This window comes from Pelodiscus sinensis, unplaced genomic scaffold, assembly GCF_049634645.1.
Source record: "Pelodiscus sinensis isolate JC-2024 unplaced genomic scaffold, ASM4963464v1 ctg34, whole genome shotgun sequence".
Lineage (NCBI taxonomy): Eukaryota > Metazoa > Chordata > Testudines > Trionychidae > Pelodiscus > Pelodiscus sinensis.
In genome coordinates, this window is record NW_027465849.1 from 7,343,668 (window position 1) to 7,365,934 (window position 22,267).

The window sequence follows — 22,267 nt, forward strand, 5'->3', positions numbered from 1 at the left end:
TGTCACCGCTGAGCCTCCACTGTCATAAAGGGCCAGCGTGGTCACCAGCTGCCAACCCACCGGGGTTTGCGCCCATGTACGGGGCCCGTCCAGCCCTGAGGCACAGGGGCACTGGGTTCCCAGCCCCACGTTGGAGGCTGCTCCGCAGCAAATCACAGAACAGGCAGCTGCCCCATCAGTGCTGCCGATCCCTCCCCACACTGGGCAGCCCTGCGCACCATAGGGCTGGGACATGGCCGCCAGTACGGCTGTTCCCCTCGCTTTGCTCCCACCGTTCTCCACTCATCCGGGGAGGGAGGCCCAGCCTCAGCTCCAGTCATCAGGAGCCAACCCCAACCCCCATCTCGTTCCATCTTGAGAAGCACGAGCGGGGCCAACTGTGCGTAACCCATGTGACGTCAGTGCCCCCTAGGTTTGTCTTCCTTTCCTCCCTTTGGGTTGAGAAGCAGCACAGCCTAGTGGGTAGAGCTCTGGACTGCAGCCCTGGGGTGTGTTCCCTGCCCTGCCACTCACTGGACTGTGAATTTGGCAAAACCTTTCCCCTCCCCTTGCCTCAGTCTCCCTCCCTCATCTGGATAGATAGTGAGCTCTTCCGGGCGGGGGCTGTCTGTTGCACGTTCTGTGCGCACAGAGCCTAGCACATTAAGGCCTGTGAATGAAATCAGACAGATCAGTGGACCCCAACCTTTTGGGGCTGCCGGGCACCCGGGGGCGGGGCCACCCATACGCTGTGTGCCTGGAGCTGGCGCCACAACTGCGCTGCATGCCCAGGGATGGGGCCGCCCATACGCCGTGCGCCCGGGACCGGAACAGCCCATGTCCCATGCTCCCAGTGGCAGGACCGCCACTGCCCATGCGCTGCATGCCCGGAGCTGGCGCCTGTGCTACGCGCCCAGGAGCCGACAGTGCCCATGGGCCACGCGCCCGGTGATGGGGCCACTCATGTACTGCACGCCCAGGGCCAGCGCCGCCCATACACTGCAAGCCCAGGGCCGGCACAGACCTCGCGCCGCGCATCCGGGGGCGGGGCTAGCCCTGATCACTCGGTGGGCGCACAGAAATGGCCTGGCGGGCACCATGGCGCCCATGGCCACCGCATTGGGGACCACTGAGACAGACCATAATCGCACCCTCCGAGATGGCCCGCCCACCCCAACGCCTGGGGGTGAGGTTGTACGGGAACAGCCGGTGAAATGATTCACAGCACTTCAGGTTTTCCTTGACTAGAAGCTGGTTTATTGTCCCTGCTCAGTAGCTCCCAGGCAAAGCAAGCGCCAGGCTGCAGGGGTGCTGGGTAAAAAGCAAATTGCGCGTGAATTAAACCCCCGTGTGGGACTCTGTGAATTCCCTCCCCCCCCACCCGGGACCTTCCCAGGCAAGTGCCCTGTGAAGATCCAAACATGTTGCCCTTCCCTTCGTGGGGGCTGTCAGGCGATGGGGGCTGGGCTGAACTTGGAGACCCAGAACCAGCAGCGGGCAGGCCAGGGCTGGGGGTCAGGGTTTGGGGACACATGGCTCCGCATGGGGGTGGGTTCAACAGGGACCCATTTCTGGGGCTCCCAGGAGGAATTGTGGCTGCAGATTTCAGGGGAGGCTGGGGGCCAGGACGGTTCCACGCTGGGATTGGTCACTGCCCGGGGGTGTAAAACGGGCAAGGAAACGACATTCCCAAAGCTGCGCAGGGATTGGCAGGGCCGTTGCCACGGAGCTGGGCTGCGGATTGGCCCCGCCCCCGCTGGAGGCTGTAAGGCCCTGGGCTGGGCTGGGTGTGGAGCCGGGCTGAGCCGGGGCCCGGCCTGGCGCCGGGTGGAGGGAACAGGCTGGGGAGGCAGGTGGCTGGAAATCTGATCCCTGGGGAGGGCAGCAGAGCCCAGGGGAGACGGGAGCACGGCCCCAACTCTCAGCTCCCTGCTCTCCGGACCCCAGGGGGCAGCAGGTGGGCGAGAAGCGCGAGGCTGCCCCCTGCTGGGGGGCTGAAGTGCTGCAGGGGCAGGCAGAAGCGGCAGGCGATGAGGCTGCCCAGTGACTGCAAGGGACTCAGGCTTTGAACCCGGGCCACTGGGTAATGACCCTGTAGAGGGCGTTCCCGGGGCAGCTGGTGGGGGTCACGTTGCGATGCCCCTTCAGGGTGTAGCTGCGGCTCAGGTAGCCCCGGGAGACGGCGCATTGGACCAGGCTCCGGGCGGCGTTCAGAGCGGCGGCGCTGGGGGCTGTTTCTGCAAGACAAAGCAGCCCCTAGTGACTCTCGGCCTGGCCCCATCTGTGCCCAGGGGATGTGACCTCGATAAATCCCCTTCCTCCACCCACGCTCTGGATTGGCCACATCAATATCCCTCCCCCGCCCAGGCTCCGGGCAGAATCCAGGGGTCCCAATGGACAAGCAAACCCCCTGTTCCCGGGGCCTTGTGGGGACATGGGGCTAGTGGGAGCCTGGGATGGACAGACAGGGAAGTGGGGGGCAGGAGGGGATTTTCCCTGGGTCCAGCTGGTGGGCACACAAGCCGGATCCTGCACCCGGCTCATGGGCCCGTGTGTTAAAAGGGGCGTGGAGAAATAGTGCAGGAAGCAGGAAAGTGTCATGTTCTTGGACTTTAAAGGTCATTGTCGCACCCATGAGGGGGGGGGTGCCCCAAAAGTTGGTACAAAGGGGGCCATGTGAGGTGTCAAAGGAAAGCTGATGTTCTACTGATTCTGGGCGTGCTACTCATGTACTTTTGTAATCTCTGTATGTGGAGTTATAACTATGGACTCTGTTGATGCTGGAAAATTCTCTGTCTGAGGCAGAGCCATGGGCTGGGAATGTTCGTTCAGCGTCTGCGCTAATTAGCACAGCTCCCGGGACAATGAATCTCTAGGTGCCAATACACCTGAGGAATGTGTCTAGAACCTGCAGACCAGCCAGAATAGTGATTGCTGACTTGGAACACAAGGATAGATCACTGGGCCACATGACCTGCCCCAGCTTGGAAGAGACCAGGGATGGATATAAAATGCCATGCGGCAATCTCCAGCTGGTCTTTCAGTTCACCTACTGATTCTAGATGCAAGCTGGCGAGGAACAGCGCGCTGGGAAGAACCGTAGACCCGTCCTGACATAGGGGCTGCGTCTAGACTGGCGTGATTTTCCGGAAATGCTTTTAACGGAAAAGTTTTCCGTTAAAAGCATTTGCAGAAAAGAGCGTCTAGATTGGCACGGATGCTTTTCCGCAAAAGCACGTTTTGCGGAAAAGCGTCCGTGCCAATCCAGATGCGCTTTTCTGCAAAAAAGCCCCGATGGCCATTTTCACGATCGGGGCTTTTTTGCGCAAAACAAATCTGAGCTGTCTACACTGGCCCTTTTGCACAAAAGGGACTTTTGCCCGAACGGGAGCAGCATGGTATTTCCGCAAGAAGCACTGATTTCAGACAGTAGGAAGTCAGCGTTCTTGTGGAAATTCAAGCGGCCAGCGTAGAGAGCTGGCAAGTTTTTCCCACTTGCGGAAAAACTTGCCAGTCTAGACGCAGCCAGGATGTACCCCAGAGACTTTTAAAATAGCATTTTGTAACATCTCTGCTAAGAGCCTGTGTCGAGAACTGGCTGATCCGATGCACGTCATGTATTATCTTTCACCTTACTCTCCACCTTTTCTTTCTTTTATTACTAACCCTTTAGATGCTACAGGCTTGGCCCAGCGTGGGCTTGTGGGTGAGATCCAGTGTGAATTGACTGGGAACTGTGGCTGGTCTTTTGGGAGCGGGAGAACCTGTTCAGGGTCGGTGAGATTGGGTTCTAGAACCCCTCACCTGTGTGCTGGCCTGGGGCTGATGGGGGCACAGGAAGAGCTGGAGTGTTGGAGGGGTTTTGCTCGTCGCCCTGAGAGGACGCCCTCAGCTGTGCCCGACCCGGCCCGGTCCGCCACAGAAAGCCAGTTCCAGGGCCGGCACCAGGCTGCAAGGGCAGGTCGGCCAAGCTCTGCCGGCTCAGCGGGCCCCACAGAAGCCCGGGAGGGGATGTTCCCCTCAGCCCAGCTCCTTCCCGGGGAGGAGGAAATACAGCGCCGGCTGGGAGCGTGAGCAGCGCGGAGCCAGGCTGAACAGGAGCCAGGGAGCGAGAGCTGAACCTGGCGGGTTCCTGGGGGAAATTAGGCCCAGATATCTAACAGGGAGGGCGATCGGCCAGGGGAGCAAAGAGCCATGGGTCCCCAGAGCCAGCCAGGGGATCGCTGGACAGGCCCAGGGAGGCCGCACACAGGTGCCCCCCACTCCAGGGTCCTCGGGCCCAGCCCTGCCCTTGGGCGTGGCGGATAAACCCCCCCAGCTCTTTGCTTGCAGCCGGCCAGGTCGCTCTGCACAAGTGACCCATCGCCAGAGACCGTCCCTGGGTCGCCTGGTGAGGGCCCCTGCAGCAAAGCCGCCTGCCTGGTCCTCAAGCAGCCGGGGCAGCAGCTGTGGGCGGGAGCCTGCAGGGGGGTTCCCAGCCCCCCCTCGGGGCCTCGCTGGCGGGGAGGGACCCTCGTACCGGAGAAGCTGCCCAGGAAGCTGAGTCCCAGCGACGTAGGGTTATATTCTCTGGCGTGGGACCCCCTCGTGCTCCAGCCACTGCCCTCGTAGACTCCGCCATCCTCGCCGATCAGGAAGCTGCAGGCCAAGCGCCACGTGAGACCCGCACGTCGGCCCCCCCCCCCCCCGCATCGTTCCCCCAGGCCAGCGGTGCTCTGTGCCCCCCCTCCCATCCCCCACAGCTGGGGGGGCTGGGGCACCCCTCCTCCTCTCCCTCAAAGATATTAAATTCCCACCCACCCCAGCTCTGCCCCACGTGCGTTCTCTGCCGCCCCCCTGTGGCTGCCTGGGGCGGTGGCCCCGGCCCTGCCCCTCTGCCGTGGGGAGGCCCCACTCACTTGTAACCGATATCTGCCCAGCCCTTCTTGTCCATGTGGTCGTCCTGGATTCGTCTGACCTCCTGGCTGCAGGCGGCCTGCGAGGCGCAGGGATTCCCGTCCGTGTGGTGGATGATGACGTGGGGCACCGGGGGCACCAGCGAGACCTTGTTGTTCGGGGGCCGGGCCCCCCACTGGGCGCGGGAAATGATGGCGGGGCAGCCTGCGCCGAGCGGGGGAGGGCAGAAAGGGCTGGATTAATGTGGGTGCCTCCCACCTGACCTGGCCACGCAGCAGGATCAGGCCCCGGGCTGATGCTCGAAGTGGGGCTGGAGCTGTTGCAATGGGGCCGGCCGGCCAGCAAAGGCCGTGGGCTGGTGGTCCAAGGTCACCCTGGGCCGGGGAAGCTCCTACCCAGCGTGTGCGGCTCAGCAGCCGCCTGTCTCCTCTGCTCCCTGCGGCCATTTGCACCCCTGCGGCCTGTCCCCTCCCCTCTGCAGCCTCTTCCCCCCCCCAGCCCCTGAGCCTTCGGCTCTCCCACTGCAGACGCCCCTGCCCCCACCTACCAGAACCTTCCAGGGGGGAATCCACGGCCCCAGGAAACAGAAACGGCTTCTCCCGCGCCTCCCGCCGGTGGGACTCCCTGCCACTGGCTGTCACTGCGCCAGCAGGGGGATCCAGTGACGGATCCGTAGCTTCTATGGAGAGCGAGAACAGGCAGCGTCACGGGGCTGGCAGTGCCGGGCTCCCGCCTTGACAGATGATGCTTAGGTACCAGTTACCCGATCCCTAGGAGCAGCTCCCTGCCCGTGGCCCATCGCAGGCGGGGTGACGCTGCAGCCCCGGGCGGAGCGAGAAGCAGCCAGGCTGGAGCAGCGCAGCCCTGTTTAATCCAGCTGCCAGGCTAACCTTTTCGGAAAAGGCGACCCACAGACACCGGTTGGAGAAGACGTTAACTGCCCGGGCACTCACTCCTGGATCTCCCAGTCACCGTGTTATGTCAGGCCAATTCCACCAGGCAAATACACAGGGAAGGGCGGGAACTTAACTTCATTTACAAGTTTAATTCTTATGCAAATGCAACGAACAGAGATGCCAGCTGGCTCATCCACCACCTTCCACATCCTAATGAGCCAACCGACCAACCAATGGAGGCGCTAACTGCTCTTATCAGCTTCTTGTGACTACTTGAACAATCTAGAACAGTGACAGAGATGCGGCCGTGTTCCTCTGGTGTAGCTGAAACAAAAGCCAGAACTATGTAGCACTTTAAAGACTAACAAGATGGTTTCTTAGGTGATGCTCGGGAGTAATAAACCATCTTGTTAGTCTTTAAAGTGCTGCATAGTCCGTCTTTTGAACAATCTAGTCTCTGTCTTTTTTCTCCTTTTTTTCCTCCTTCTCTTCCCCCTTCCCCCACCTCTGCTCCCCCGTCCCCCTCCTGCTTCCCTTATTTATTCTTGGATCTGGACTTTTAATACTCCAGTCATCTGAAGAAGTGGGCTGTACCCAGGAAAGCTCACGATCCCAGCTACATGTGTGGTGAGTCTCTAAGGCTGCTAGACTATTCGTTGTTTTTTTAAGTTTTCCTCCCAGAAAGGAAATTCCCTCTGTGGCTGGGTGATCCCACCACGGGCCACTAGGGTCGTGGTCACCAACCAGTCGATCGCGATCTACCGGTAGATCTCAGGGGCTCTAAGAGTAGCCCTTGAGCCCTCTCTGAACTGCGCGCCTGTGCAGTGCATTTACATTAGATTTCCTCATTTGAGGAGCAGCTATTCACCGAGCAACAGCACAGGGGAGTAGCTGCGAGGAATGGTGGGAACTGGGAGGTCGGGAGGCTGAAACACCCCAGCCAGCTGACTGTGGCTTTCAGCTGAAAGGGGCTGCCCCATGCTCCAGGTGATCGGCGGCTTCTCCTCTGCGCCTGCCCATGTGGAGCTTGGTGCACCCTGCTGAGCGTCATGGCCAGCTGGCCGGGCAGCCGCTTCTCTTCCCTCCAGCCCGGCTGCCCTGCGCTCAGCCCAGGGAGGCTGCGTTTAGCTCCAGCTGTGCTGGAGCAAGCTTCCCAGGCTGAGCGCAGGATCACAGATGCCCATCTGCTGGACTGTATACGACTAGCAATCTCAGACTACAACCCAGACTTCAAGACACTGGCAGATACTGTTCAGTCCCAGGTGTCACACTGAGACTTTTAATTGTATCCTTTGGTATATATGGTTGTGACTATTTTCTTCCACTATTTGATCTGAGGAAGTGGGTCTGGCCCACGAAAGCTCATCATCTAATAAACCATCTTGTTAGTCTTTAAAGTGCTACATTGTCCTGCATTTTGCTTCAGCTACCCCAGACTAACACGGCTACATTTCTATTACTGAGACTTTGTTATTGGAAGAAAAAATATGTAATTCTCAATTCTTGATTTTAGATTTACAAAATAGCAGAGAACAAACTGTAGAATTGTAAATGCTTCATTTGCCATTTAAATAGCATGAATTAAAAACAGACCATTTATTTCATAACTATAAACGTGTGATTTTAATTTTATATTTTGCATAATTTAAAAATAAACTGTTTAACAGAGTGTATAAGGGCTGGGGATAGCAAGTGATGGACAGGAGGATAGAGAGGGCGGGGCTTCAAGGAAGGGGCGGGGCGGTAGATCTTCGCCTGTTCTGAGACTTAAAAAGTGATCTTGAGTGTAAAAAGGTTGGAGACCACTGCGTAGGGGGTGCCTCAGACCTCCCCCGTGGAGCACCTGGCCCTGTTGGCTGCTAGAGACCTGACACCGGGGTAGATGGGCCCTTCTCCGATCCAGGGGGCGATTTCTAGGCTACAGGGACAGTCCCAGCATGAATCCTGCTAAGGGCCCCCCACCCCAACCCTGTGCCCCTGCTCTTCCCTCTCCCTGTACCCCCTTCTCCCTGCCCCCAACCCCAGCTCACTGCCCTGCTGACCTCTGGCAGCTAGGACTTCCTGGCTCTTGGTTGCCCCTGGGATGGAGCTGGGCAGGCAGGGGACACGGCCTGGGCGCAAGTGGGTCATTGGGGATGAGCTCCCCATCGGCAGGGGCAGGGGCCTTGTGAACACCAAGGCTCTGGGAATAGGCTGCAGGGGCCCTGCCTTGCAGAGGGGAGCCGAGGGGCAGCCCCGGATGTGAGCCCAGAGGGTGGGCTGGACGGGCGCCTCCATCGTTAACTTCCCCCTCCTGCGTCTGTGCCCCTAAGTCTCACCTGCATCAGGTACGTCTTTGCTGTCCGTAAAAATCCAGCAGGATCCGAAGTCACTGAGCCCCACGGCGCAGAGCAGGGAGAGCCACACGACCCGCATCGTCCTCTCGCTGGGTGCTGTGGGACACGCACCTGTCACAGCGGCCTGCCCCCAGGAGGGGGCACTGCTGGGTGGGAGCCGAACCCCCCCAGGCCTCTGGGTAGCAGGTCCCCCTGCGCTTAACCTGCCCCTGGCTCCCAGCATCCCAGCCCTGCCCAGTTCAACCCCCTCCGAGCTGCCTGGGCCCACGTGGCACCCCTGGAGCCGTGCAGGGGGCAGAGCTGGATCCCTGCAGCTGGGAGCACAGTGAGTCCCGGGCACTGGCACCTGCCCTCAGTAAGCAGCTGGCAGGGCGATCGGGGCGGGGGCAGGTAGTTGGTCAATAAGCCATCCTGCTGATGCTGGCGGGTGCCCAGCCACCGAGGAGGAAGGCCTGGGGGGGGGGGCGGGATTTCACCAGAGGGCTGAGGCTTGTTGAGCGCAACAGAGCCAGCAGGCTGGGCGGCGAGTGGAAGGAAGCGATTCCGGCCGGGTAGCGCCATGCCAGGGGCAGAACCGTCATCCCACCTGCGCCGGGCTGGGCACAGAGACACCCCGGCTGGGAAAGCTGGGGAACGGTGCGCTGGGGGCAGCTTGTCAGCCACGGTCTGTGCCACTTTTCCTGCTGTGACCGACCTAGACACGGTGCCTCCCCCAGCTCCTCTGAACCCCAACGGCAGGGCACTAAGGCAGCTCTGGCAGATCCCAACCGAGATCAGGGCCCGTCGGGCCGGGCGCCGCCCAGACACACAGTGACCGAGATCAGGGCCCGTCGGGCCGGGTGCCGCCCAGACACACAGTGACCGAGATCAGGGCCCCGTCGGGCCGGGCGCCGCCCAGACACACAGTGACCGAGATCAGGGCCCGTCGGGCCGGGTGCCGCCCAGACACACAGTGACCGAGATCAGGGCCCCGTCGGGCCGGGCGCCGCCCAGACACACAGTGACCGAGATCAGGGCCCCGTCGGGCCGGGCGCCGCCCAGACACACAGTGACCGAGATCAGGGCCCGTCGGGCCGGGCGCCGCCCAGACACACAGTGACCGAGATCAGGGCCCGTCGGGCCGGGCGCTGCCCAGACACATAGTGACCGAGATCAGGGCCCGTCGGGCCGGGCGCTGCCCAGACACACAGTGACCGAGATCAGGGCCCGTCGGGCCGGGCGCCGCCCAGACACACAGTGACCGAGATCAGGGCCCCGTCGGGCCGGGCGCCACCCAGACACACAGTGACCGAGATCAGGGCCCCGTCGGGCCGGGCGCCGCCCAGACACACAGTGACCGAGATCAGGGCCCCGTCGGGCCGGGCGCCACCCAGACACACAGTGACCGAGATCAGGGCCCCGTCGGGCCGGGCGCCGCCCAGACACACAGTGACCGAGATCAGGGCCCCGTCGGGCCGGGCGCCGCCCAGACACACAGCGACCGAGATCAGGGCCCGTCTTACCAGGTGGTGTTAAGTGCAGGAGGCTGGAAGGCCGTTTCCCCAGTGATGCTCTTTTGTCTGCCTGCTGCTTCTGTGCTTGGAGCGCTGATGTTACTAGCAGCCGACCAGGCAGCCTGGGAATTCAGCAGCCCTCGGTGCTGTCTACAAAGTACGACCGCAGACAGGGACTGGTGACACCGGCCCTGGGTTAGGTTTAGTGCCCCGAAGACACAGTCCCGACACCCCGGCTCCATGGTTACATGGTCACTCACATTCAAGTGCCCCGGAGCCGGGAGAGGACCAGTCAGCCGCAGGAGGCTGTGCTGTCCCCCAGGCCACACACAGAGTTACAGTGCGGAGCCCCGGCAGCAACGAACAACCTACCTGCCACATGATGTGTGTGAGCATGTGTTTGTCACACACACACACACCCCTTGTTCCTGAGATCTTGGACAAAACCTCCCTCCTCGTTTTTGTCAGCCATGGGCTGGTGGGAAGCAGGGCTGGGGGGGAGCAGGGGGCTGACCAGATGGAAGGGGGGGGCAGGAAGCAGAGCTGGGGGGCGGTGCAGCGTGCAGGGGGGCTGGCTGGAGTGGGATTGACCCCGGCACTTGCAGATCCCGGGGCACTGCAGATACGGGGGCTTTGCCTCCTCCTCACTCTCTTTCGGTGGAGCTATTCTTATGCAGGTTGGGATTACATATATATGTCCCTATGAGCGTATCTGGATCTTTAAGTGGTAATTTCAGGGGGAGGAGGGGAGTGGAGAGGGGGAAAGGTTACAAAATAAAAGAAAAATGTGCATGTTTTATTTATACGATAGAATTTTTCAAAAATGAAGGGGGAAAGCCTAAAAGGAAGTTTGTATTAATATCAGAAGGAAAGTGATTAGAACATCTGTGGCGTAGTGGGGGGGCTGTCTGCTCTGTGACCCAGACCTAGCTCCCTGCCACCCACCATAGCACCCAGCACCACCCTGTCCCTGTACCCAGCACCCTACCACCCACCATGGCACCCAGCACCACCCTGTCCCCGGACCTAGCTCCCTGCCACCCACCATAGCACCCAGCACCACCCTGTCCCTGTACCCAGCACCCTACCACCCACCATGGCACCCAGCACCACCCTGTCCCCGGACCTAGCTCCCTACCACCCACCATGGCACCCAGCACCACCCTGTCCCCGGACCTAGCTCCCTGCCACCCACCATAGCACCCAGCACCACCCTGTCCCTGGCTCCAGCACCCTGCCAGCTGTGCCAGCTTGGGACTGCATTAGTGAGGCTTGGGGTTTTTTGGTATTTTTTTTGGCATCTCACTTGTGTGGCCCCAACTGACTTTTCTGTGGGTCAGTGGCCCCTGACTCAAAACAGGTTCCCTGCCCCTCTCATATATAAAGACAATGTTAAAACCTTTTGGCTGCATCTAGACTGGAGTGATTTTGCAGAAATACTTTTAACGGAAAAGATTTTCCGTTAAAAGTATTTCCGCAAAAGCGCATCTAGATTGGCACGGATGCTTTAGCACAAAAAGTGCTTTTGCACAAACGCATCCGTGGCCAGTCTAGACGCGATTTTGCGCAAGAAAGCCCCGATCACCATTTTAGCCATCGGGGCTTTTTTGCACAAAACAGTTCTTCCCTGTCTACACTTGCCCTCTTGTGCAAGTATTCTTGCCCAAGAGGGCTTTTTCCCGAGCGGGCGTGTGAAAGTATTTGCGTAAGAAGCGCTGATTTTGTACATTACACAGTCAGTGCTCTTGCACAAATTCAAGCGGCCAGTGTAGACAGCTGGCAAGTTTTTGTGCAAAAGCAACTGCAAAAGAAACTCAAAATCTTGCCAGTCTAGATGCAGCCTTTGAGTTTGACATAATATTTTATTTAAAAATGAAGCCTGGCCAATATACCCCCAATTGGGGCCAAGCCCCCATCTCTCTGCAGCATCATAACACTCTTGCACCATCAGACCCCAAATCTGAGCCTATCATACACTGGAACCTCCTGTCCTGAGCTTCTTCCATCCCCAAACTCCTGCATCCACATCCTCAGCCTTCTGCCATAACATTCCCGCACCATCCACACATGGCAAATCCCACATCATACTCCCACCCTCCCTGCCCGAGCCCCTCATGCACCCCACCCAAACTCCTGCACCCTCACATCCACAAGCCTGTGGCTTGCTCTCAGCATCCCAACCTTCCAGCCTGGAGCCCCGTCCCCGAGCCAGCCTCCCCTTCTGCATCCAACTATCCTCCCAGAGCTTGCACTTCTTGCCTTCCTATGCCCAAATCCCTCGTTCCCACCCCAGAACCCGCACCTCCTGTCTCACCCCAGTGAGAGGGTTCAATGGCTGGGGATAGCAAGTGAGGAGAGGAGGGGAGCAGAGAGGATGGGGAAGGAACGTGATTTTAATGTATTGGTGGGTCTTTTTTTTTTTTTTTTTTGCCTGACAAACCTAGGCATACGGACACCAGTTTAATAATCCCACGTAGGGCACCATAAACCCTAAGGACGGCCCTGGCTACCCCGGTCACTACACAGGCACCCCGAGACGGAGATCAGGGTCAGTGACTTGGTCTGTGCCCCCAGCCCCATCTAGCGATCGGACGCGGTGTGACGGGCGCTCTCTGTCCTGGTGCCCCTGTGGGTACCTGCTCCCACCCTGCGGCTGCCTGCCCCTGGAACCGCCACCTTTGAACCTGGGACCGCTGGAGCTTTGTATAGAAGCCTCTACTGTTCGAGCTAAAAGCCAGCTGGCTCTCAGCCCACGCGGAGGTCCCTTGCTATTAGCTGTGACTGTGCTCTAGGTGCCACTGCATGGGGCAGCGAACCACGCCTCTGACTCGCCCGCTGGCTGGTAACAGGCCGGGTGTGAAGAGTCCAACTCGCTGTTCAGCACTGGGCTTCGGGCACCTCCCGCCAGAGCCGGGCTCACTGGGATGGGGGGGTCCCCTAGTCCTGAGTCGCCAGTGTCAGGGACAGGCCAGGGGTCAGGGAGCCCAGCATCTCCCCTCGCCAGGAGCGTGGCCCCCAGGCAGGCAGCTGAGACCCACCCCGGAGGGATCTGCGTCCCCCTCCCGCCTGCTCCCTTCCCGCGGCCGCCCCAAGGCAGAGAAGAGCGAAGCCGCCAGCAAACCCGAGCAGACGTCTCCCACCTGCCGAATGCCCGGAGTCCTGTCCCCTCAGCGGCTCAGGTCGAGCATCCGTTGGGCTGGACGCAGGCTCCTGCTGCAGAGCTGCCGATTGTGGCTGCGCTCCCCTCCGCAGGCGCCTTTCAAGGGAGCTGCGTCCAGCCCCCCGCCAAGCTCCTCCTCCTGCGCTGTCTCCCCCAAGTAAGGGGGGGTTTATCATCCCCCCCCCCCGAGACAAGCAGGATGCACCCGCGCTCACCATGCTGCTTCTGCAGCCCTCAGCAACTCCCGATCCTGATGTGCAGAGATGGAACGATAAGGGTAATCCCTCGTAAGAACTGATTTTTGGCAACCCTATTACCAGCGCCCGGGGAAATTCACTACCCCCCCTTTCCTGGGATAGTTGGTGCCCTTTACCTGGGATGCATAGCGCCAGGTGCTGCCCAGACACACAGTGACCGAGATCAGGGCCTGTCGGGCCAGGCGCCCAGACACACGGTGACCGAGATCAGGGCCCGTCAGGCCGGGCGCCCAGACACACAGTGACCGAGATCAGGGCCCGTCGGGCCGGGCGCCGCCCAGACACACAGTGACCGAGATCAGGGCCCGTCGGGCCGGGCGCCGCCCAGACACACAGTGACCGAGATCAGGGCCCGTCGGGCCGGGCGCCGCCCAGACACACAGTGACCGAGATCAGGGCCCGTCGGGCCGGGCGCCGCCCAGACACACAGTGACCGAGATCAGGGCCCGTCGGGCCGGGCGCCGCCCAGACACACAGTGACCGAGATCAGACACACAGTGACTGGCATGATTTTCTGGAAATGCTTTTAACGGAAAAGTTTTCCGTTAAAAGCATTTGCGGAAAAGAGCGTCTAGATTGGCACGGATGCTTTTCCGCAAAAAAGCCCCGATCGTCATTTTCGCCATCGGGCCTTTTTTGTGGAAAACAAATCTGAGCTGTCTACACTGGCCCTTTTGCGCAAAAGTTTTGCGCAAAAGGACTTTTGCCCGAACCGGAGCAGCATAGTATTTCCGCAACAAGAACACTGACAATCTTACATGAGATCGTCAGTGCTTTTGCGGAAATTCAAGCGGCCAGTGTAGACAGCTGGCAAGTTTTCCAGAAAAGTGGCTGATTTTCTGGAAAAACTGGCCAGTCTAGACACAGCCCTTGTGTGTGGACGAGCCTGTGAGGTGACCTTGTCCATGTGATATAAATAAATGTGGAGGCCCCAGCTTGGCTGGGCAAGTATCGGCCCCTGGCTGCATGGAGGTGGGAGCCCACCCGGCAGCCTTCCCCTGTCAGGGGATGTAGCAGCGAGACACCGCTGTGCGCACGGCACAGGCCACCGGGAAGGGTTTTCCAGGAAGGCTGGGATGTCAGCCAGGACCCCAGATCCACAGGAAGGGCAGAGAAGCAACAGCTGATACCAGTGGCTGAGTCCAGCCTCATCCAGGCCCTCGCCTGCCACCGCTCTAGGCCATCCTCTCCACAAGGGTCTTTGTGTTTCCCTCTAAGGCCTGGTCTACTCTAGGCGTTTAAGGTGAATTTAGCCATGTAAGGTTGATTGTCTAACAGTGAGGTCATGTTATCATGCCCATTCCGTCACCTTTAAGGGCCGCTGCAGTCCATTTCGGTGCTTCTGCGTTTCAGGAGGAGTAAAGCAAAACTGGCCCCTACATGGTCACATTCACGGTCGTGTAGAACCAGCGCTGAGAAAGTCGATGTTCTTGGCCTCCGGGAGGCATCCCACAGTGCCCTGCTGCGACCGCTCTGCCCAGAACTCGCCCCTCTACTGCTCTCCAGGTGAGCTGCAAAATCCCTGGGAAAGTTTGAATGTCCTTTCCCGCGTGGCCAACCTTGCGACCGCACCTCAGAGCAGGCCGCACATGGGGCCATGACTTCCCTGAGGTCAAGTCCCATGAGCGCCAGGGGCACAGAAGAGCGCCAGCATGGAGTGTGTAGAAGATCTCGGACCTCATGGAGGTGTAGGGAGAGGAATCCATGCTCCTGGAGCCTGGAAAGTGCAAAAAAACCACCAATGTGACAATTGCAAAGAGCCCAGTGGAGAAAGGATGCTCCGGGGACCTCCGGCAGGGCCGGGTGAAAATTAAGGAGCTGTGACAGTAGTACTGCAAACATGTCACTTGTGTGACTGACTGTACGTGATCCTGGGAGGGACCCAACCAGCTTCCCAACCCAGACGGTGGAATCTGCCCAGGACACTCAGGAGAGCCGCGTGGAGGACTGTGCAGTGCTGGGGAAGGAGGACGAGGAGAATGGCCACCGGGCAAACAGCGAGAGCCAAGAACTTTTCATCGCTTTGGAGACAATCCCCTCTTCACAGGACGTCTCGCGGTTGGCCCTGGTCCCGGGGAGGGGCCCTTCTGCTGAGCTCACAACTTTTCACTCCAAGACGCTCCAAGAGGGGTACGATAATTAGGTGAGGTGCAGAACATTCTGTGCCCACCGAGCGCGGGGGCAGAGAGGGGTAGAACAGCTTGTTCCCGTGTCGGGAGATGGAGCAGGGATCCTCCCTCCATATCTCCCTATGTCCCAGATAGGAGGGCTTTCATCCTGCTCCCAAGGGTTCTACCTTGTTGCGTCCTCCACGGTAGGACACCGTCCCACGCCAAGCCGGCGGTAAGCGCTCTGGTGTCATGGCCGCACAAAACACTGCAGCCCTCGACCCAGGTTTCCAGCTGTGTTCTCAGCATCAGCTCCCCACCGCTCTGGGCGATTTGGAGAAGACTCGCATCTCGTGTGGCAACCTGGATGAAGGAGGAGGGGAAGTTTTTAGCTGCTGCCTCTGCTGCTGGCATGGCTTCAGCCGCTGGCATCCCCTCGCTCCTGCCGTGCTGCCCGCGAGCGCCTGCGGGGTGGGAAAGTAGCACTTTCCACAGAAGTGGGGTGTGGTGACCCAGCCAAGGGAAGCTATGTGAGCCACCACCCTGCCCCCCTGGCATGCCCAGGTCTTGGCCTCCTTCCTGCCCGCTGGATCGTGCCCTGGCAGGTCTCTTTCCATGCCTGCCTCCAAACGGCAGAGTCCAGCTGTTCCCTTGAGAGCTCCGCTGCAGCAGCGCTGCTGTACAGAGGCTGCTCTAAAGCAGGGCTGCAGCCTTGCACAGAACACCTCTCCACTGGCTTCAGGGGCACCTTTGCTGAACGTTCACCGCTGAGCTTTCAGGCTCCACCGATGAGGCTGCATCTCCCGTCATGTGCGCCCTTGTAACGTCTCGTCACAGCAGGGACCGCAGGCTGCTCCCTGCAGGCTCCACCGGCCCCAGCAGCCCCTGGATCGCACGCCCGGGGGTGGGGCCACCCATGTGCCGCATACCCGGGGCCGGCGCCGCCCCTCTGTTGTGTACCCGGGGCCAGCGCCATGCCTGTGACGCACACCCAGGGCCCGGCACCGCCCTTATGCCGTCTGCCCGGTGCCGGCACAGCCCTTGCGCTGTGCACCCGAGGGCGGGGCCACCCATACGCTGCACACCCAGGGGCCAGGGCCTCCCATACACCGCGTGCCCAGTGCTGGCACCACCCATGCGCCACACTCCTGGGGCCGGCGCCGCTCCTGTGCCATGTGCTCAGGGACCCTGCAAACAGCAATTAACCCACACACTTGATCTGGGAAACTACTAAGCAGTAAACAAGTCTGACCTCGGTTTCAGCTCGTAAGTGATAAGAATGGCATCGAGCCAGTACACGCACACCCGGTACACAACTGTGGTATAACTAGTGTAGGGAGTCCCGTGCCCGGTGAGTCTCACCAGGGACCTTTACCTTGGAGGGTGCCCTGGATTCCCCCAGCTGGACCCACATCCACTGTGGCCCTGGTGCAAGGTGACAGGAACGGGACTCCCCGCAGACTGAAGAGATGTAAGCTTTTCTAAGTGCATGTCACTCTTTTATGAATTGCTCTGCCTGTGCTTATTGATGTGTCACTTTGCAGTAGCAGTGTAACCATTTGGCAGTAATAATAGTGACGTGAGAAACTAATAAAAGCAACTATCCCTAATTGACTTCGTGCTGAAGCAAATCCATAATCCTGTTTGCTCACGGTCCTGTGAGTTGACACCTAGGAAACACAAGGCCTAGGTGTTTGCTCTGAAGCAGCCACACACAAGGCTGCTCCCTATTCTACTGATTTTACTCTATAGGTTCTTATACATAGGAGCTGTGTGTTGAGCCAGTCCCTGAGTTGCGGCACCAGGAGTAGAGATGAACGTAGGAGATAGCTGTGTAGAGAGTCTCTGGGTTAAGCTAAAAGGGGTAAAAAACGAGGGTGATATCATGCTAAGAGTTTACTACAGGCCACCTAGCCAGGTGGAAGAGGTGGATGAGGCCTTTTTTAAACAATTAACAAAACTATCCAAAGCCCAAGATTTGGTGGTGATGGGGGACTTCAACTATCCAGACATATGTCGGGAAACTAACACAGCGAGGCACAGGCTATCCAATAAGTTTCTGGACTGCATTGGAGACAACTTTCTGTTTCAGAAGGTTGAAAAAGCTACCAGAGGAGAAGCTGTTCTGGATTTGATTTTAACAAATAGGGAGGAACTAGTTGAGAACTTGAAAGTGGAAGACAGTATAGGGGGCAGTGATCATGAAATAATAGAGTTCATGATCTTAAGGAAAGGTAGAAGGGAGACCAGCACAATTGAGGTAATGGATTTCAGGAAGGCAGATTTTGATAAGCTCAGAGAACTTGTAGGTAAGGTCCCATGGGAAGCAAGACTGAAGGGAAAAACAACTGAGGAGAGTTGGAAGTATTTCAAAGGGACGTTGTTAAGGGCCCAAAAGCAAACAATTCCACTGTGTGGGAAAGATAGAAAATATGGCAAAAGACCAGCTTGGCTTAACAAGGAGATCTTGCACGATCTCAAAATAAAAAAGGAGTCATATAAAAAATGGAAACTAGGACAACTAACAAAGGATGAATATAGGCAAGCAACACGGGAATGCAGGGGCAAGATTAGAAAGGCAAAGGCACAAAATGAGATCAAACTAGCTACAGGCATAAAGGGAAACAAGAAGACCTTTTATAAATACATTAAAAGCAAGAGGAAGACCAAGGACAGGGTAGGCCCACTGCTTAGTGAGGAGGGAGAAGCAGTAACAGGAAACCTGGAAATGGCGGAGATGCTCAATGACTTCTTTGTTTCGGTCTTCACCGAGAAGTCTGGAAGAGTGCCTAACATAGTGAATACAAGCAGAGAGAGGGTAAGTTTAGAAGATAGGATACACAAAGAACAAGTTAAAAATCACTTAGGAAAGTTAGATGTCAGCAAGTCACCAGGTCCTGATGAAATGCATCCCAGGATACTCAAGGAGCTGATAGAGGAGGTATCTGAGCCTTTAGCTATGATCTTTGAAAAATCATGGCAGACAGGGGAGATTCCAGAAGACTGGAAAAGGGCAAATATTGTGCCCATCTATAAAAAGGGGAATAAGAACAACCCAGGAAACTACAGACCGGTCAGTTTAACGTCTGTCCCAGGGAAGATAATGGAGCAGGTAATTAAGGAAATCATATGCAAACACTTGGAAGGTAATAAAGTGTTAGGGAATAGCCAGCATGGGTTTGTGAAGAACAAGTCATGCCAAACTAATCTGATAGCTTTCTTTGATAGGATAACGAGCCTTGTGGATAAAGGAGAAGCGGTGGATGTCATATGCCTAGACTTTAGTAAGGCATTTGATATGGTCTCGCATGATATTCTTATTGATAAACTAGGCAAATATAACTTAGATAGGGCCACGATAAGGTGGGTGAATAATTGGCTGGATAACTGTAGTCAGAGAGTTGTTGTTAACAGTTCTAAATCCTGCTGGAAAGGGATAACAAGTGGAGTTCCGCAAGGGTCTGTTTTGGGACCCGTACTGTTCAATATCTTCATCAATTATGTAGATATTGGGATAGAGAGTACGCTTATTAAGTTTGCAGATGATACCAAACTGGGTGGGGTTGCAACTTCTTTGGAGGATAGGGACATAATTCAAAATGACCTTAGCAAGTTAGAGAAATGGTCGGAGGTAAACAGGATGAGGTTTAATAAAGAGAAATGCAAAGTGCTCCACTTAGGAAGGAACAATCAGTTCCATACATACAAGATGGGAAGCGACTGTCTAGGAAGGAGCATGGCGGAAAGGGATCTAGGGGTCATAGTGGACCACAAGTTGAATATGAGTCAACAGTGTGATGCTGTTGCAAAAAAGCAAATATGATTCTAGGTTGTATCAACAGGTACAACCTGCAGGTGTGTTGTAAGCAAAACTCGTGAAGTCATTCTGCCGCTCTACTCTGCACTAGTTAGGCCTCAGCTGGAGTACTGTGTCCAGTTCTGGGCGCCACATTTCAAGAAAGATGTGGAGAAATTGGAAAGGGTACAGAGAAGAGCGACAAGAATGATTAAAGGTTTAGAGAACATGACCTATAAAGCCAAGCTTCACGAACTGGGCTTGTTTAGTTTGGAAAAAAAAGATTAAGGGGGGACATGATAGCGGTTTTCAAATATCTAAAAGGGTGTCACAAGGAGGAAGGAGAAAATTTGTTCCTCTTGGTTTCTGAGGACAGGACAAGGAGTAATGGGCTTAAAGTGCAGCAGGGGAGGTTTAGATTGGACATTAGGAAAAAATTCCTAACTGTCAGGATGGTCAAATATTGGAATAAATTGCCAAGGGAGGTGGTGGAATCTCCCTCTCTGGAGATATTTAAGAACAGGTTAGATAGACATCTGTCAGGGATGGTGTAGACGGAGCTTGGTCCTGCCTTGAGGGCGGGGGGCTGGACTCGATGACCTCTCGAGGTCCCTTCCAGTCCTATGATTCTATGATGCCCGACTGAGAGCTGCTCTCTCGGTTGAGAAACGGGTTGCAATTGCTGTGTGGGATCTGGCAGTTCCCGATTGCCACTGTTCATCCCCGCATTATCTGAGCATCTTCGGTGCTGCATTACACAACTTGGATTCCCATCGATCACGCGCTGTTTGTTCTGTCTGGCTTCACTCACCAGGCCAAATCCCCAAGGCGGAGAAGCGATTCATTTCTCCCTTACTGCCAGGTCTGGCCTGAAGCGGGACGTGGCTTGGAGCAACACCTGCTTGTGTGGAAAAGTCTTGGTCAGTTTCCAGAGCCATCAGCTGGGGGCCTTTCCCCAGCGCTAAGCACAGACAAGCAGCTGCCCAAAGGGGATTGTGTAGAAATATTTCCTTTAAGTTTTCTTCTTCAAATGGAGCAAATAGCAAACCGCAGAACACTGTGCACGAGAAGATGTACCCAGCCTGGCTCGGGTCCTTATGCCGATTCATTTGTGTTTTTCTTCGTTTAAATCGTTGCTCCGGGGTGGGGCTGGGGATGAGGGGTTCAGGTTGTGGCTGACCCAGGGTGAGAGGACAGCCCCAGCCCTCTCACTGCAGCAGCTCGGGGCCGGGTGAGAAGTTAGTTAGTTAGTTAGTTAGTTAGTTAGTTAGTTAGTTAGTTAGTTAGTTAGTTAGCCCCTCCAGCTCAAAATGTTTCACAGAGCAAAATCTCCGGCCAGGTTTTCGTTCGGGGCATCAGGCCGGCCCCAGCGAAACGCATCGGTAGTGCCGGCAGGGAAAGGTGTCACGTACCTGCTGGGCACAGGCTGCGCGGCATCTGTTGGCCGAGCTCGTGGGACAACTAGGGGACTCCTGTGCCCCTCCATCCCCCCACCAGCTCCATCACTGCCCCCTTCCCATGCCCCCTGCCTCAGAGACTCATTCAGTCCCTCCAAGAGCCACTGCCGGGGGCTCTGTGCCCCCCAGGTCCCTTCATGGGAAGCAGAGTTGGAAGAACCGGGAGGGATGGGGCCGGAAACACAGCTCCGCATCCCCGCAATCCCCTGCCCCCAGTCTCATGGGGGTGAGACCAGAGTTTTAGGGAGGGGCACACCATGTCTTCCAGCCTCCCCTCCCCTTGCGGGCCCTGGCCTAGGGGAAGGGCAGGCGCACATGTGGCAGCTACTGGGGTGGAGACGGGATGGGACAGAGCTGTTGGGCAGGGTACAGGGGGACACATGGGTGCCAGCTGCCAAGGAACTGCCTGGACTCCAGCTGTAGGGGCTACTGGGCTGGCTCCGCCCAGCCTGGACCCGGCTCCCCTCCCACAAATCTCAGGAACTCCCTTGGCTCCCTTCGCGCTCCCCCACCCGCGCCATTCACTGGGGGGCTTCCCCCCGGGGGAAGGGGCTCTGTATAACCCCTGCTTCTTGCCCCCAGAACCAGCAAGCCGTTGGCAGCCGGATCTGGCGTCTGCAGCTCCTCGGCTCCTTCCCAGGGGAATGCAACGTGCAGCAGCCTCCAGGGCCCCCTCCCAGGAACCGTCACTTCCGCTGCAGCCATTCAGCGCGTGGGGTGGGGGGGGGCCAAGCCGACAGCCCCTCTCACATGGGGTCTGCAAAGCAACGCCCTGGAGCTGCGCTCACCGATCCAGCCGCTGCTCCGCGACCTGCCCCCTGGCCTTGTGGGCCCCCCCTTCCCTGTGTCCCTGCCCCCCCCCCAGGTTACCAGCAGGGATTTCATATTGGCCTCCAGGACATTGCTAACAGTATTGTCCAAGAATTCATCCTCGAGAGCCTCTTCCGATCCCCAGCGGCCAGGCCCTGCTCCCCGGAGCTCAGCGAGAACCGACCGACCAGCCCCGCGGTGACCCAGGGGCTAAGCCCAGAATAGACACACACGGAGGAGCTGTGTGTCCGACGGCTCTGAGCACCAGGGGAGTCGGCCGCTCGCCAAGGTGACCCCAGCAGGCAGGCCTGAGCTGGGTCTCCGTCGCCCACCCTGGAAAATGGGACTAGTCCAGGAAGCCGCGATTAGCTCTCTTTGTTAGTTGGGGAAACTGAGGCACGCAGCCGCAAAGAGGTCAGCTCTGGTCCAAAAGGCAGGAATCGAAACGGGCAGGGCAGTTGCCCTGGTTCTCTCCACTCCAACTTCACTCCTAGCCCGAGCCAGGGCGGGGGACGTGTTTCTTCTTCCCGGCCTCCTTTAGCGCCGAGTGCCTGCAGAGGGGCTGTTCTGTCGGCCGGCCGGCTCTAGCGCACGTGGGCGTCTGTCCCAGAGAGGAGCGCAGCGCCGCCCCCGCCCCGGGCTGGCTGGAGGAACCGCAGCGTGACCCTGCTGTGCAGCTGGGAAGAGAACTCGGGGCTGATTTTGCCCCAGTCCCCGCCCCTGGGAACCGCTTCAGTCCTGCCCTTGTGTCTCCAGGCCCTGTCCCAGCAAACGGCCCGGGCTCCAGCTGCGACCTGTCCCAGGGCCAGGGCCCGTTGGAGGGAGCTTGATGGGCCCAGCCTGAGTTAGGCAGCTCCCCAGGGGTGCAAGGGGCAGCGTGTGACCGGGGACCAGGCTGCTGGGAGGTCTCAGGACAGCCCTGAGACCCTGAGGGGCAGGCCCGGGCGGGGGAGCCAGGCAGTGAAAGCTCCGAGCCAGGCTGAGCACACAGCTCCAGGCCCACGGACGGGGTCCCTGTAGGCTGAGCGCTTGGGGGACCGCCCGGGAGAGCCGCCAGTGCCGCCCAGCTGATTCGCAGC

General features: G+C 58.1%; 1 protein-coding gene across 1 annotated transcript; it reads right to left on the bottom strand.

The window, feature by feature from the left end:
* Positions 1-1,264: 1,264 nt before the first annotated feature.
* LOC142823843 (peptidoglycan-recognition protein SC2-like) lies at positions 1,265-10,563 on the bottom strand. Its single transcript, XM_075915465.1, has 6 exons — positions 9,610-10,563; positions 8,090-8,203; positions 5,423-5,554; positions 4,878-5,079; positions 4,499-4,617; positions 1,265-2,216 (listed from the first exon to the last, which is right to left on the bottom strand). Exons 2-6 carry the CDS (start codon positions 8,184-8,186, stop codon positions 2,038-2,040), a joined length of 729 nt encoding a protein of 242 aa, XP_075771580.1. The 5' UTR covers positions 8,187-8,203; positions 9,610-10,563; the 3' UTR covers positions 1,265-2,037.
* Positions 10,564-22,267: the final 11,704 nt, after the last annotated feature.